This window comes from Anguilla rostrata, chromosome 17, assembly GCF_018555375.3.
Source record: "Anguilla rostrata isolate EN2019 chromosome 17, ASM1855537v3, whole genome shotgun sequence".
Classification (NCBI taxonomy): Eukaryota; Metazoa; Chordata; class Actinopteri; order Anguilliformes; family Anguillidae; genus Anguilla; species Anguilla rostrata.
Genome location: NC_057949.1, coordinates 6,518,056 through 6,535,109, shown reverse-complemented (window position 1 = coordinate 6,535,109; position 17,054 = coordinate 6,518,056). Strand labels below are relative to the sequence as shown.

General features: G+C 45.5%; 1 protein-coding gene across 1 annotated transcript; it reads right to left on the bottom strand.

Moving 5' to 3' along the window:
• Positions 1-6,069: 6,069 nt before the first annotated feature.
• LOC135243646 (nuclear protein 1-like) lies at positions 6,070-7,467 on the bottom strand. Its single transcript, XM_064315620.1, has 3 exons — positions 7,143-7,467; positions 6,607-6,754; positions 6,070-6,517 (listed from the first exon to the last, which is right to left on the bottom strand). Exons 1-2 carry the CDS (start codon positions 7,237-7,239, stop codon positions 6,627-6,629), a joined length of 225 nt encoding a protein of 74 aa, XP_064171690.1. The 5' UTR covers positions 7,240-7,467; the 3' UTR covers positions 6,070-6,517; positions 6,607-6,626.
• Positions 7,468-17,054: the final 9,587 nt, after the last annotated feature.

The following is a 17,054-nucleotide window of genomic DNA, read 5'->3' as shown; positions in this document are numbered from 1 at the left end:
TGACTGTGTCTAAGTGAGAAAGTGTGTGTGTGTAAGGTGGTGTCAAAACAGGGAAGTGTGTGTGTGTGTGTGAGTGTGTGTGTGAATAAGACTGTCTAAATGAGGAAGTATGTGTGTGTCTGTGTGTGTGTGTGTGTATGTGTATAAGACTGTGTCTAAGTGAGAAAGTGTGTGTGTGTAAGGTGGTGTCAAAACAGGGATGTGTGTGTGCGTGAGTGTGTGTGTGTATAAGGCTGTGTCTAAGTGAGGAAGTGTGTGTGTGTCTGCGTGTGTGTGTATAAGACTGTGTCTAAGTGAGGAAGTGTGTGTGTGTCTACGTGTGTGTGTCTATAAGACTGTGTCTAAGTGAGGAAGTGTGTGTGTGTCTGCGTGTGTGTGTGTATAAGACTGTGTCTAAGTGAGGAAGTGTGTGTGTGTGTATAAGACTGTGTCTAAGTGAGGAAGTGTGTGTCTGCGTGTGAGTGTGTATAAGACTGTGTCTAAGTGAGGAAGTGTGTGTGTGTCTGCGTGTGTGTGTATAAGACTGTGTCTAAGTGAGGAAGTGTGTGTGTGTCTGCGTGTGTGTGTGTATAAGACTGTGTCTAAGTGAGGAAGTGTGTGTGTGTCTGCGTGTGTGTGTGTATAAGACTGTCTAAGTGAGGAAGTGTGTGTGTGTCTGCGTGTGTGTGTATAAGACTGTGTCTAAGTGAGGAAGTGTGTGTGTGTCTGCGTGTGTGTGTGTATAAGACTGTCTAAGTGAGGAAGTGTGTGTGTGTGTCTGCGTGTGTGTGTATAAGACTGTGTCTAAGTGAGGAAGTGTGTGTGTGTCTGCGTGTGTGTGTGTATAAGACTGTGTCTAAGTGAGGAAGTGTGTGTGTGTCTGCGTGTGTGTGTGTATAAGACTGTGTCTAAGTGAAGAAGTGTGTGTGTGTCTGCGTGTGTGTGTGTATAAGACTGTGTCTAAGTGAGGAAGTGTGTGTGAGTGTGTGTGTGTATAAGACTTTAAATGAGGAAGTACGTGTGTGTCTGCGTGTGTGTGTATAAGACCGTCTAAATGAGAAAGTGTGTGTGTGTGTATAAGACCGTCTAAATGAGAAAGTGTGTGTGTGTGTATAAGACCGTCTAAATGAGGAAGTGTGTGTGTGTGTATAAGACCGTCTAAATGAGGATGTGTGTGTCCATACAGACTCACATGTGCTAGCTGCACATGTGGTGTGCACATAAGTGCCCCTCTATGCTCTGTCTGCGGTTTTCTTTCTCTCTTAATTCTGCTTCTCTGATGTTAATAGACATATTAGATGTCCGTAATTTGCTACCTAATTCACCAGGAGATCTATTACCTGCAGCTAGATGAGATAAAAGAGGGGGAGAGCGAAAGAAGGAGAAAAACAGCACGAGAAGCGTATTTAGCCTGTATCAGCGAGAGAGCAGATTTTCAGAAAAAAAAGCACGATTTTGTTTTATTCTGTTCCCGCTGTGTAAACATCAAAAATCATGTGCACTCTCAAAAGGAAACAGATCCCATTATATTTACATTTTGCCAAGGGGTGACTTTGAGAAACCACAAGCCAGGGTTTTAATATGCGTAAAATTGGACCCTGTTTCTGTTACCATGAATCATTAGGAGCAATTATGACTTATTATTACAGCAAATTAATTGCTTAAGCAAATCCAGAAGTCCTACCGAGGTGTAAATAGATTTTCAGAGTGGCTCCCAGCTGGAAGGGTGACAATAACCCGAGACGAGGAAAGGTAGCGAGGGAGGGAGAGAGAGAGAGAGAGGGAGAGAGAACAGGATGATGTTTTTTTCGTTCGAGCGCGTTCTGCTTGACGTGCGCTGTTCCTGCGTCGGCTGGTAGAACTTTCCGGCTCTTAATTGGAGCGCCTCGCGCGTCGTGCCCTTCCGTCGGCGCGAAAGCCTCACGAGAGGAAGGGAACGTGAGTCAGAAGTTAAGGCAGGTGGGTCCGGTGATCGACCCATCGTCCATTAGCGGCACCCAGCCACCCGGCCCGGGTTCAGAGCCGCGGAAACGCACAGGAGCACGCGCAACCCGTAAAAACGGCTAAGTCTCAATGGCCCCCTTTCAAATTCTGAAGACTGGTTGCTAGGCAACAGGGGGAGTATTCGTACCATGACTGCTGAGGGAGGGAGGGGGGGGGGGGGGGGGGTGTGGGGTGCGCTTAAACAGGAAGGAAACATGGCAAGATATTTGGAGAATTAACAAATTTGGGCTTAGTGAAAAAGAAAAATTTTAAGAACGTTCCCCTCATGTTGAAACATCTGCGTAAGTTTCGTGCTGCTGGAATTTTTGACGTGTGTCCTGTGTTTCTCCGCGTGAGTTAAAGATGTGATGCGTAAATGTGCATTTTCATCAATTTCACCCGACTAAATATTAAATTTAATCTGGTGGACTAAATCACCTGTGTGTGCATGAGATATTACACACTGCCATACCTATCCATAATTCATCAGCCAATCAGTTAATCAAGCCTGCGAGACAAGCGACCAATATCATGTGAGCATCGTGAGATTTTCATAAAACAGTGAGAAAGAGGAGAGCTATGAAACGCTGGTTATCCTACAGTCACGTCTGTTTGGGAAAGGGAGTGAGAAATTAATCTATTTAAACAGATTACCTTATATTATGGTACATTTAGGGGGGAGGGAGCAGGAGAGAGAGGGGGGGGGGAAGAGGGGGGCAGTGGGGAGATCTGTGTGCGTGCACTGGTTGGTGCTCTGTGTGTAGAGCAGGAGACAACAGTGAGGTAATCCCCTGTAACATGGACATTGACCTGCCCAGCGCGGTGATTCTGAGAGTTGCAACGCGCCAGTGATTCGCCGGGCGAAACCCAAAGAGCGCGCTGCTCCAGCCCGCGCTTTCCCGCGAATCCGTAACGCCAGCGCGGAGCCAATCCGCTTATCCGCGCGCAGGTCGCCTAACTAGGACACGCATCGTTCAAGCCTGAGAACAACGTGTGGGTTTGCTTCACTTAAACATTTCTCCTAGCATCCGCTTCCAATGGCTGTTTTTCTTGCTTCTGTGGTTGCTTTACAGATATGAATTGATCATAATAAAAATGTAAGATATTCTGACGCTATATTTAAAAAGAAGATGGATTTGTCTTTGAAGCTTGGAAGCGAGCAATGTTTTCAAATGCACCAGAAGCCAAAAATTAGGCTTGACTGGACTGTTAAGTGAATTTTATTGGTTGGCTCAACAGGGCCAATCGGGGAAAAGACCTCTCCTCATTAGGTTGCTCTGAGAACCTGTAGCCTGTAGTGCAATTTACCCAACAGAGCGCTCGTAATATTCAGCATGCCAAGTCAGTCATTATGAGCGTATCAGTGTGTATTTATGTGTATTGTTGTATGTCCTGTGAAGCGACCTTGGGGAGGAGAAAAGGCGCCGTACAAATAGAAGTTATTAATATGAGAATGGACAATTCCGTCAAGGTTTTTACCCTGTTTCTAGAATGTGATAACGTAAGGAGAGAGAACTGTGAGACGGTCTTGTCCGTTCAGTCGCTGGAAACCGAGGAAGGGTCCTTTGCGTGCGATGTGCATCTGCTGTGCTAGGCTCGGCAAGCTTAAAGACTCGTCTGCTGCAGTCTCTGGCATGAAGCTGGCACTAAGCTCTAACCTCATTAGCCATTGGCAGCGCACTACCATGGTTCTCCACCAGGAGATGCTCCGCATATTTCCTGGAAGTATTATTTGTTTAGTCACTCTGAATCATTCCAAATTGTGTCTTTTCTTTCTCTTTTTTTTGGGTCATTTTTCGGAATGCATCGCCAAGCATGTGAAAGGTGATTTTTGCTTAACTTTGGCTTAAAGAATTATTTAATTTTATTTCTTGTGCATTGACATTTCAGTTGACTATTACATTAATCAAACTCTGGCAAAACTGAATTAAGCGAGGAGTGATTGCTTATAGCTTAGTATTTTCAAAGTTAATTGATCGCAGACGTCTACTAATTTATTTTATGTCACACTGTCGCACAGAGCGGATGAACGGACTAATAGAATTTGACTGCGCTAACATTTAATTTCCTTTTGAGTGAAAAATGAAGCCGTAGACCACTTACGAAACCAAGACGTGGACAGGGACGGCGTGCCTGCGAGATGCACGTAATTACATGGCATGTCCTTGCCAATACAGCACGTCACTGTCATTGTCCCTGTTAACATAGCTCAGGAGGTAAGAGCGGTTGTCTGGCAGTCGGAGGGTTGCCGGTTCGATCCCCTGCCCTGGGCGTGTCTGAGTGTCCCTGAGCAAGACACCTAACCCCTAATTGCTCCCAATGAGCTGATTGGTACCTTGCATGGCAGCCTTTCACCGTTGGTGTGTGTGTATGTGTGTGTGTGTGTGAATGGGTAAATGAGAACCATCAATTGTAAAGCGCTTTGGATAAAAGCGCTATATAAATGCAGTCCGTTTACAATTTACAACATGAAGTAAGTCTTATCATCTTCCCCAGGAGTGACAGTGACAATGCTCTCCATTCCTCTCCCCTTATCTCTCTTTCTCATTGTGCGAATTTCTCTATCTTCGCTCCGTGATTCAGTTTCAATAGCCAGACTTTATTGCTTATTGAACCACATGAAGCAAACATCAGTAGCTACCTACAAATACATTTCTACAGTTCTTATTAGAAAGAGTAACATTTATTATATTGTGCAATTGTGGCAGTTTATTTATCGAATGGAATAAATACCTGTTATTCTAAGAGATTTAGGGGTCTCGGGGCCTGGTGACGGTGATAACACTGGTGCCTGGTCATACAGAGAGGATCTTATGATGATATAGTGAGGGAAATCCAAGAAACAGTTAAAATTGGGAATGACTTTATTATCTATTGATATCTCTGTAATGTTGAATTGCAGTTGTGTCTCATGGTTGCTGTAAGCATCAGAAACCTCTGGCTCTACTGTGCACACTGAGCATCTGTGTCAGCTCTAGCTGACATACTGTACGAAGAATGAGCATGTTTATTTGTTGTCGATTTCATTACTGCTGATTAAATGCTGAATTTTGTAATGGTGCAAGACATTGACACTTTTCGAGCGTGTAATGGTTTTATAGTGCAAGTGAAGTCCGTCTGGGGGGAAAGGAATTTTAGTTTCCGGCAGACCCGGAGTGCAGGCTCCAGGACCGATGAGATTTGGGATCATAGCGTCCATTCGTACATTCAGCCCTCGTACTGTATGGGACCCTTTTCTCCCTTAACAAATATTTTACACTTCGCATTCGTTTCACAGGCCGTTTTACATTTTGCCACGGGTCTCTAACGGTAAAACCAGCCGTCCAAAAGAGCTCCAGCTTCCTTCCGTCAGTCTTACGACTGTGAAGCATTTTATTATTTAAGTAACACTGCCCCCTCTTGCCAGTATTGTATACTGCATGCTTTTTTGGCTTGAATTCTGTAGAATCCCCTTTTTGTTCAGCATACAAATATGCCTTTTTACGGCATTTTGAAGTTAAACCTGATATTATGAAATAGAAATTAAATGTAACATTGTTGTTGTGCGTGATGAGTATGATAAAATAATATTTTATAATAATAAGTATTATTTGACAATTCATTGACTCATTTGTATATGTTGCTGCATTCATTCTTTATCAGTAGGCTACTTATTTCATAAAGGCCTATTTATTTCATTCTGAAAAAATGGGATGCCATAGAACTGGGCCTAAACCCCTAAAACAAACCGTGATTTTGTATTAAAACATGGGTTAGCTCATTAAAATGTAAACCGGCCCACTGCCATTTTTAAAGGAGAGCACAGTCTGCCCTCCGTAGGCATTTTTCCCGTTTTTCTCATTCAGACAGAGAGAAAGCAGAAAGGGCTACAGATAGAGAAGGGATAACAGTATAGAAAGTGCCATGCCCATAGGCAGTTTGAAACGCTGACGCACGTGTTAATTTGTGTTAACTGATGTGTGTTAATAGCACGCGTTCCCCCACGCCCAATATCTTCAAGCGTAACATACACCAAGCTAACAGCAGCCAACTGCGTGTACTCGGAACATTTTCAAGGTGGAAAACGTGTGGCGCTAAGTGATCCAAAATGACTGAAGCAGAAAAAGATTCAATGTTCGATCATTTTATTTCAAATGTCATGAATACATTTAAGCTTAAAAGCTTTTTCGATGCTCATATAACCTCCATTTCTGTATGGAAATGACTGCACAGGACACAACGTCCTTAGCACAGTCCAACAGTTTAATATTAATAAGTACTGACTTCCAATACATATCTCACTGATATTGAACTGAAATGAGACCAATTGCATCATGTTCCATGTCAAGGAGGAGGATAGTTCAACTCCACTCACACAATGTGTGAACAACACACAGCTCCTCTGTTCTATGCCAGAGGACTTGGCTTTGCCAGAGCTTCTAAATAGCCAGGATTCCCCATTCGTTTCTCCACAGCTGCTATTCGTTCCTTCGCTCTTTGACGCTGCCGTCTGCGTGCGTCTCTTCGTCAGCCGCTCAGGTTGCCATGGTCCGTTGCCAGGGTTAGCTGTCCGATACTGAAAGAGAGAGTAAGTAACCAGAGTAAGTGCATATCAACACGTTTACATTGTCAGGTCATCTCGTTCACACACTGACACTCACACACCTCCTTTCCTGGCTCCTCTATCACTCCTTAGATCGTCTCTCCGCGTTGCGGAGTTTTTCAATGATCTTTCTCTCGTGACCAGCAGGGTTCGGTCTGTTGGTGTTGCAGCTGGCTTCGCGTTTGGTCCTTCCCTTGCGACTGGCACCACCTGCGCAGACACACTTACTGTAAATACCAGGCAACACGCGGCGCAATGTTTACATTGCAAACTGAAAAAGCGCACGTTAGCTTAAGCTATAGAATCAGTTAGACCAACTTCTGCTAGTGACAAAAACTAACTAGCAAGAAAGCTGGGTAGCAGACTTTCAAAACAAAAAGCCTGCTTTGTCATGGTTACGACATGCTTCAAATGACAGGCCTACATGAAATACAAACAAAGCACATACTCGAGACCGAGGACTTCATTCGGTTGCTGTAAGCATTCCATTTCCAACTTATGTCCATAGAAAATATAGCCTACAATATGTTGGCTACAAATGTAGCCTATACCGGACGGAGTTAAAATGATCAAAGTAGAGGTCGGAAAAATGCCTTACCGGAATAACGGTCAGTCAGGTTGTAATATTCATATTCGTCAAAGTAACGTTGTTCAAAAGTGGTGGGCTCCATGTTCTTCACTTCCACAAAACTCATATTTGTTCTGTTTCAAAGGTTAGCAAGTAAACAAACGGCAACCCTCAACTGATTCAAAAGAAACACACCGTTTCTAATTTACGAAAATGGCACTCCAGAAAAATATATAGCCTACCTATCGCTTTTTATACCAAACAAAAACTACTTTCTTGTTGTTTCCGTCTGTCTCGCGTCTTCCTCTCTTCTTTTTCTTGTTGTTTTACTCTTTCTGTTTACCAGTCATTCGGTTTTTATAGCAGTATTTCCCCGCCCTCTCCCGGGACTCACTTCTTACCCTCCGCCCTGTTACGAGTTTATGTGTTACTCACGAATTGCATCAGATTTTTTGCCCAACGTTTATTCAGCTGAAAAAAAAACAGTTGAAATGAGTCAGCTGTATACATATTTTTCTATTGTTTCTTTATGTTCGAATAGCTAATTCAATTTATAGTTAAGTCATTTGGGTAAGTGCATTTCGCAAGTTGGCAAACACCACTCGAGCTAGATACCGTTACAATAGCCTACTGTAAGTGCCACCGTGGGCGCACGCCTCAAAACCATGCTCAGAACCTTTATTTTCTGTTTCTCGGGTTATGTATAGATGAGATCAGCATTTTCAGAATATATCTATTTCAGGAAAAATCTGTTTTATTTTGTTTAGAGTGTCTTAAGAGCTTTTCGTGAAATAGATCAAATAAAGGCACACTATACGTTCATAGGCAACCGTTTGTAAACATAGCTTGTTAGGCTACAGTGGACATAACTTTTCAAATAAATTCTGGAATGTTCGAGAAATTCCATATGCTACGTGCTCTTGCTGTTTATGAGTCACATGCACTGTACCCAAACAGACTCAAGGAAAGAAAAAACCTCAGGGCAGGGAGCACTTCTCTAGCCAAATATGACCGTGAGTAGGGCAGTGACGTAGGCAGTACGGAAAACAGGACGGGTAGAACGTTCTACTCCGTGCTGCGGTGCACGCATGCGGTACCTTTATCCACTACTTCCCATTGACTTTTTATTTATTTTAATTTTATGGTAAACATCTTTCCCTGGCTAAATATATTCATATATAAATAGATGTTTACTGTACTTGTAATGGACCCGTGACCCGTCCCAACTTTCATATCTCGCAATCTGAATGTATTTTGTACTTTGGACTGCACTACAAGCATACAGTATATTGCCCTTGATAGGCATCTGTCCAACAAATTAATCACACAAACACAAGACTGTAAAACACTTGAAACTCCAGTCATTTATCACACGATTTTATTCACTCTGTAGAATATTAACTTGCATATCCTATTTTTTGCTACCTTTGGCCAGGAACCATCTTGCCATTTTCAGATTATATGAATCTATTTAATATTTAATGGGCCTTTATTAAAAAATGGGTCTTTAATTATGATTCAAATGAAGAGTCAGGGGCCTTACGAGGTTTTCTGTTGAAGATCTAAGGTTGTAGTGGTCTGATGGGGTTTATGCTTTTGAGAAACCTATAACGTATTGTGGAGCAAGACCAAGCCGTAAAACCAATTAGTGAAATTTGAAACTAATTTCTGAAAGAAACTGGAAGCCAGTATAATGAGGCTGAGATGGGTGTTTTTTTTCTCTTCTTCTTCTTTTGTTTGTTATTAGCGTAGCTCTTCTTTCCTGGTCAGCAGATTCTGACTGTATTCTTCCCCAAACACTCATAGCACCTGTTTTTCATTACGCAGTGACTCACCGCGCCGTTTTCTGCCGCTCTCCGAAGTGCCGGTTTGAGGCCGGTAGTTTGCTGAGCGCATATTTTCCATCCGTATCACACAGGAGGCAGAGTTATAAAATGATAATAATACAGAAATAAAAAGTGAAAGCGCACGAGCGCCCAGCTTGCTCCCACGCGCTCAAGGCTTAACCAGGCATATGAAAACATGCTCACAGCAATCTACCCCCGCCAGATGCCTCCGTCTCGTGATAGTTTGTAATTGAATGTAAATGCAAATTCGATAAACAAACTGAAATATTAAATTCCTTTTAGAGCTACTTGAGGGCAAGCTATAATATTTGCAAATATAAACTGTCATGTTGGTTAATTTGATAATGAGAAGAACATATTTTGAACCAGGATTGATTCACATCCTCATAATACCATATATTTTATGTAAAATCATCTTACATTATGCTCATTCTTTCTCCTCCCTAAATAAAATGACTGTTAATTACTTAGTTGTCTTTTAGTGGGTTTAAACTTCCACTGTGACAAACAGACAGACAGACTGACAGATAGATTGATAGATAAATAATTGGTGTTGTCGGGGAAGTGAGGATTAAGTAAAATATGTTTAATTTCTGAATCCAGCAGTTTCAACAGCTAAAACTCTCATTTAATGTTTGGCACTCTGAATACCAAACTGAAGTACATCAGAAGTTAAATCCAACACTTATCCAACATGTAAAATACATTTATTTGATTTAATTTGTTAATTATTTTCAGATATCAATTATCAATTAAATCACTGAATCCACTGATAGGCAGAGCCACCTGGTTGGTTCAACATTTATCAAAATGTACAACAGATTATAATGAAGAGATTAAAAAAAAAAAAAAAAATTACAACAAATATGCAACATCTAATCTAAAGACAGAGGTTAAAATAAACAAGTAATGTTACATAGACAAGTTCACAGTGTTGTGGAAAGTCAACATGTTTATTAATCTAAGGAAGAGAGACTGAGACACTACTTCAAGCTTCAAGCGTTTTATTAAATCTGCAGATAGGAGACACGGTTCAAGAGCTCTCGCAGGAGAGAATCTCAAAAAAGTTTCTGTCTGTGTTTGTTTCTAAGGGACACACACACACACACACACACACACTCCTTTGTTCTTTCTCACCAGTACTTTCCCCCTCACGTGTTGTTAGCCTAGCCTGTGTGGGTCGCACAGACTCCAGTCTGCTGGCGTGAAGTTTGGCCTTGGCGATAAGGAGGAGTGGGATGTACCGCCACCTCCCTAAGGGGAACTGGCAGGGGCTTAACAGAAACAGAAAAAAGTGGTTGCAACAGATTATACATAAAAAAATACAAGCAGGTAGTCACATGCTCAGAGGCACAGTTTAGAACATACGCAATACATAATGTGTGTGCCTTATTGTTGCTAAACTTTTGTTTTTTCATTATTAACACCATTAAATCACAATTGTCTATTGCAACAGTCACAAAAGAAATGAGTGAAAGAAGATACCAAACCACAGCTTTGTCTCTCCCAAGATAATCCGAATTATGTGCCAAGACCAAAGTTCAAAAAAGACATCAGAATATTTCAAAAAGACCAGGGATGAAATGTAGCACGCCAGACTTAGATGCAAGATTCAAATGCCAACTTTTAACTTATTTAAAAAACTACAGAAGGCCCAGATTTTATTTCACTGAAAGAGGGGGGACACACCTGCTCTTCTCCTGCTCCATGCGTAATTCATTTTAATGATCAGGGCAGATCAAGAAGTACTGATTTCTTCCATTTTATATATTATTTTCGGTTCAGGTCAATATTCAATAGATCAGGCTATTGGGAAATAGGGAATGGGGAATTGGGAAACCTTTACCCCTTCTAACCCAGACCGGAGATTGACCGCTTTAGACTGCACCATGCAGCCCTTGACCCACTTTAAATATCTTTGGAGTTCCGACTGGATAATGTTACTGGTAGCTATGTAAGATTATCTTATTATGGTTATCTGTCCAGTCATACCCTATTTTGTTACAGTAGGTATTGCTAATTGTAAACATAAATTAGGTTTATTTTTCATTATAAACAGGCCTCTGTGCCTTCTTGGTGAATGCACATTTTTGAATTCCTGAGAGTAACACTGATGTTCTCCACTTCTGTACCTCTGTGGATAAGAGGGTCTCAGTCACTGTAATTTAATGGGGAGGTGTAATGGGGGTATGATGGGGGTGTAATGCGGGTGTAATGAGGTGTAATGGGGTTTATGGGGGTGTGATGGGGTGTAATGGGGATATGATGGGGGTGTAATGGGAGTGTAATGGGGTGTGATGAGGGTGTAATGGGATTTATGGGAGTGTGATGGGGTTTATGGGGGTGTGATGGTGGTGTAATGAGGGTGTGATGGGATTTATGGGAGTGTAATGGGTGTGATGGGGTGTAATGGGGTTATAGGGGGTGTGATGGGGTGTATGGGTTCATGGGGGTGATGGGGTGTAATGGGGATGTAATGGGGGTGTGATGGGTGTATGGGGTTTATGGGTTTATGGGGTGTAATGGGGTTCATGGGGGTGTGATGGGGTGTAATGGGTTTGTGGGGGTGTGATGGGGTGTAATGGGTCATGGGGTGTAATGTGGGTGTGATGGGGTGTAATGCGGGTGTAATGAGGTGTATGGGGTTTATGGGGGTGTGATGGGGTGTAATGGGGGTATGAGGGTTTATGGGGGTGATAGGGTGTGATGGGGTGTGATGGGGTTTAGGGGTGTGATGGGGTGTAATGGGGTGTAGTGGGTTTATGGGAGTGTGATGGGGTGTAATGGGATTTATGGGAGTGTGATGGGGCGTAATGGGGTGTAATGTGGGTGTAATGGGGGTGTGATGGGGTGTAATGGGGGTATGATGGGGTTTATGGGGGTGTAATGGGGTGTGCTGGGGGTGTGATGGGATTTATGGGGGTGTGATGGGGTTTAAGGTGGTGTAATGGGGTGTAATGGGGGTGGAACACAGGACCCCTCTATGTGGGCCGCCAACTCCAACCAGCATCCTTCAAGATTTGCAAAAAAAGACCACTCTTGGCCACTCTTGACTTGAGGGAAATGCAGCTAAAATGTCCTTTTTGCACCTCTCTCAGAAACAAGACATTCCGTTTCCTCGGTGGTGCCAAATTGTGCTGATGCCAGATGTAACCCCGAATTACCCCCCACCTCTCCTTCCTGTCTCTGGGCCTGGTGCAAAGCCAGATGGAGGCCGTGAGACGGAACCGGCAGCCAGGCGGAAAGCCGACCCGGCGCCGTGCTGCGGGGGAGCGGTGGGGGATAATGGCCGCCGGCCTCGGCCCCCAGGCCCCCAGGCCCCCCGACCCCCAGGCCCCCAGATCCCCAGGTCCCTCGACCCCCAGGCCCCCAAGCGGCCCCTCGGCCCCCAGGCCCCAGGCCCCAGCCCTCGACCCCAGGCCCCAAGCCCCAGGCCCCTCGACCCCAGGCCCCCAAGCCCCAGGCCCTGCCCCAGGCCCCCAGCCCTCGGCCCCCAGGCCCCTGGACCCCCAGGCCCCCAGGCCCCCAGGCCCCTCGACCCCCAGGCCCCCAAGCCCCCAGGCCCCTCGACCCCCAGGCCCCCAGGCCCCCAGGCCCCTCGACCCCCAGGCCCCCAAGCCCCCAGGCCCTCGACCCCCAGGCCCCCAGGCCCCCAGGCCCCTCGACCCCCAGGCCCCCAGGCCCCTCGGCCCCCAGGCCCCCAGGCCCCTTGGCCCCCAAGCCCCCAGGCCCCTCGACCCCCAGGCCCCCAGGCCCCTCGACACCCCAGGCCCCTCGGCCCCCAGGCCCTCGACCCCCAGGCCCCCAGGCCCCCAGGCCCCAGGCCCCTCGACCCCCAGGCCCCTCGGCCCCCAGGCCCCCAGGCCCCTCGACCCCAGGCCCCTCGGCCCCCAGGCCCCCAGGCCCCTCGACCCCCAGGCCCCCAGGCCCCCAGGCCCCCAGGTCCCCAGGCCCCTCGACTCGCTAGCCAGTGACCTGCAGACGCGCTAATAAAACTCGCTAATAAGACCACCTCAATCAATCTGGATTTGTGCATCTTAATGGCCCGAGCACGGGCCATTTAAATGCACAGCTGCACCCTCAGGACAACCTCAGATCATAGGGTCACTGGTTCTGTGACATCTTTAAATCTTCTGGGTGTGGTAGCGAATGTACAGAAGCTGTGGGCTCAAGTCTTGGATAATCATTTGTGTTACGTTTCTGGCATGCAGTGGAGGCTTTTATAAGAACACCTCACACAACTACATTTTATATTCAAACAGGTACTGAAGCCATTCAGTAGAAGTACCTTATGCGAAGACTCAACAACAGTGCCTCACCTGCGAATTGAACCTGCAACCACTAGATTACGAGCTCGGGTCCGTATCACGACGCTGCCACAGGCTAAATACGCTAACTTCCGCTAACTAGCGTAGTATTCTGTACTGTTGAACAAGACCGGGCCAGAAATTCTGGGCTTGAGGAGCTGCAGGGTCTCTTATTTTTGTTTTTCTCTTTAAAATCACCAACCGGTTCAGACTCATGATTCCAGGTGAGGTGCATTACCTGCATAGCTGACGACTGCGTTAATCGGTCAGCTAAGTGCTGAGTGAGGACAGAGCCTGCGACCCTCCGGGACCGGGGATGCAGGCGGACGGAGAGAATGACCTATTTAAACGCGGTACGGAGCAGAGGAGAGGAGCGAGGGATACCGCCCGAATTGCAGACCGATTTCCTGGCGCGCCCGTCCCCGGTGCCGTTGTACCTACAAGGTGCTAATGACCATAATCGACTTGACTTGAATTAACTCGGGAAGTAGCGCAGGGGTGACCGGCGCTACACAAGGAAACGGCTCCTGGGGTACTGCCATTCAGCCGGTGTGTAATCAAATTAGCCGCCTCAAATTAACTGTCAGGCTCATAACCAGAGATGGGAGCGCGTTGGGCGCTCTTGACTCAAAGTAATGGGAAAGGTTATTTCCGTAATGGCTTACAAATTGCTGTAATTTAGTCCTGTCGAGTCATTTGCTTCTGGCCCTCAGCTATGATGTGGACAACACTGATAAAGAAAGGAGAGAGCAGTTCCGCGGGCTAGAATCGTGTGGGAGAGCTGTGGAGGTTCAGTGGCTGATGTGGCTGCACTGTGTGGGAGATGTGTAGAGGTTCAGTGGCTGGTATAGCTGCACTGTGTGGGAGATGTGTAGAGGTTCAGTGGCTGATATAGCTGCACTGTGTGGGAGATGTGTGGAGGTTCAGTGGCTGATGTAGCTGCACTGTGTGGGAGATGTGTAGAGGTTCAGTGGCTGATATAGCTGCACTGTGTGGGAGATGTGTAGAGGTTCAGTGGCTGATATAGCTGCACTGTGTGGGAGATGTGTGGACGTTCAGTGGCTGATATAGCTGCCCAGTGTGGGAGAGCTGTAGAGGTTCAGTGGCTGATATAGCTGCACTGTGTGGGAGATGTGTAGAGGTTCAGTGGCTGATATAGCTGCACTGTGTGAGATGTGTAGAGGTTCAGTGGCTGATATAGCTGCACTGTGTGGGAGATGTGTAGAGGTTCAGTGGCTGATATAGCTGCACTGTGTGGGAGATGTGTAGAGGTTCAGTGGCTGGTATAGCTGCACTGTGTGGGAGAGCTGTGGAGGTTCAGTGGCTGGTATAGCTGCACTGTGTGAGATGTGTAGAGGTTCAGTGGCTGATATAGCTGCCCAGTGTGGGAGATGTGTAGAGGTTCAGTGGCTGATATAGCTGCACTGTGTGGGAGAGCTGTGGAGGTTCAGTGGCTGGTATAGCTGCACTGTGTGAGATGTGTAGAGGTTCAGTGGCTGATATAGCTGCACTGTGTGGGAGATGTGTAGAGGTTCAGTGGCTGATATAGCTGCACTGTGTGGGAGATGTGTAGAGGTTCAGTGGCTGATATAGCTGCACTGTGTGGGAGAGGTGTAGAGGTTCAGTGGCTGGTATAGCTGCACTGTGTGGGAGATGTGCAGAGGTTCAGTGGCTGATATAGCTGCACTGTGTGGGAGATGTGTAGAGGTTCAGTGGCTGATATAGCTGCACTGTGTGGGAGATGTGTAGAGGTTCAGTGGCTGATATAGCTGCACTGTGTGGGAGATGTGTAGAGGTTCAGTGGCTGATATATCTGCACTGTGTGGGAGATGTGTAGAGGTTCAGTGGCTGATGTAGCTGCATTGTCTGCTGGTATGTGGAGTGTGCAGAAACGCATGGGGTCATTAATAATGACCCAGTTAGATACCTGCACACGGTTTTACAGCATGACTGTGTGAAGATTATTCAGGGACGTGTTTGTTTTTCTTGCTTGTGAGTACTGTTCTTCCTGAACCCCCCGCTCCACTCCTGTGTCACGAGCAACCACCTTTTCAGTTCCCCGTATTCAACTCGTGTTATTAGTTTTATTCATTTGAACTGCTGCAGTGGAAAGAACAGTGTTCACTTCAGTGAGTCAGTGTGTGCACAGCACACTCTCCCCTCTGTCTTATCAAATATATTCTTTTTTCTGCTTAGTCCATGTGTAAACGCTGCAGTAACCCGCCATGCGCTCTCGCTGTCTCGCTCACTCACTCGCTCGCTCTCTCATCCGGAGGAGGATTACAGTGCTGCCAGAGAGGGGGGGGGGGTGTGTGCCAGGAGACACCCTGTTCTCTAAAGAGCAGCTGTGAACCCCCCCGACGCCCCCCCCCCCAAAAACACACACACACACAGACACACACACCCCCATTGCACCTTCATTATTACATTTACACTGAGACATTCAGTGGCCACTCGATTCCAGGGCGTACAGCAAGGTTATAAGAACAGTGCCAGAGGTACAACATCATATCATATGATGACAGTGTAAATATATTCTGTATTTAACTTTCTGTGTTGATGTGTTTGTTTTTTCTTTTTTCTGCAGTCATTCAGGGCGTATTTACATATTTACTGACTTAATGAGGTATTATTTCAGCTTGTTTTCCAATTGGAAAGGATTTACACGTACAGCAGCCGTACACCTGTCTCTACGTGATTTATGAATCGCGCACAGTTTCAGCTCAACAGCAAGAAGCGTTTGAGGCCGTGATTATTCACAGCAAGGCGCGAATTAATTAAACGGTCCCAATCTGTATGCTAATTTTCTCGTCACTAGCATGCATCTATCTCGTGCTCACAGCCTTTCCGCGTGTGCTGGAATGGAGAGGCATAGACTTGCTATAAGAAATGCTATAAGATGCTATAAGAAAGCCGGCACGACGGATGAAGCAGTAAAACGCGGTTATAATAGGCTTGCAAATGGCTGCGTCACAGATCCTCGGATGTACTAGAAACGTACGTTTTAATTATTCTTGTTTATTCTGCTCGCGAACTGTATGGATGTCCGCGCAGCTCAGTGTGGGGTCTGCGTTCCTCTGGAAGATGGAAGTACACACGACAGCGTACAGAGGGCAGGCACTGATTGGTGTCAGAAAGGACAGGATCTCTATTGTTTATTTTTTCCCCTCCAGAATTCATTCGTTTTCAGGCTGTGGCAGTCCCTACCGCTTGTGATCATCTGTTATTGTTGTTACCCAGCTTTGATGCCATATGGGTCATTATTATTAACATTTCTAATCAGTGCTGCTTTGTTGATGACATTAACAGGCTACATCTGTCCTGCCTATGCAGTTCTCCACTTCTTTATAATTGTGTGACCTTTCTACTTCTGTGTATAGCATAATCAAACATCGTAGCTAACATGGTTATATGTGTTAGAGCAATGTATTATATCTCTCAAGAATCAGTCGCCCCAACAATCATTTTCCCACAGAGCGAAGCCGTTGCCACGGGCAGATATTTAAACTGGGGGGGGGGTGGTGTTTGATAACTTTTTCATATAATTAATAATTTTAAAATTGTGCTTTGTGTTCACTCTGATTGCTTTGTCTAATATTATATTTTGTGCAAGTATCTGCACCTATTCAGCATGACAAATATGCAATAATAGAGGAAATCAGGAAAGGGAAAAATGTATTGTTACGGCACTGTAAATTTTGTTACCAACAATATCGTGGATTCCATCGGAATACCGTAATGTTTGTAATAACGGAGTTATAACGGCATGCACAAACATCCAGCTCCTT

Excerpts from the sequence above, each read along its gene's own strand:
- LOC135243646 (XM_064315620.1), bottom strand. The coding sequence starts at position 7,239 with ATGAGTTTTGTGGAAGTGAAGAACATGGAGCCCACCACTTTTGAACAA. Across the intron at positions 6,755-7,142 it reads CCTGACTGACCGTTATTCCG|GTGGTGCCAGTCGCAAGGGA; the intron begins GTAAGGCATTTT and ends GTGTCTGCGCAG.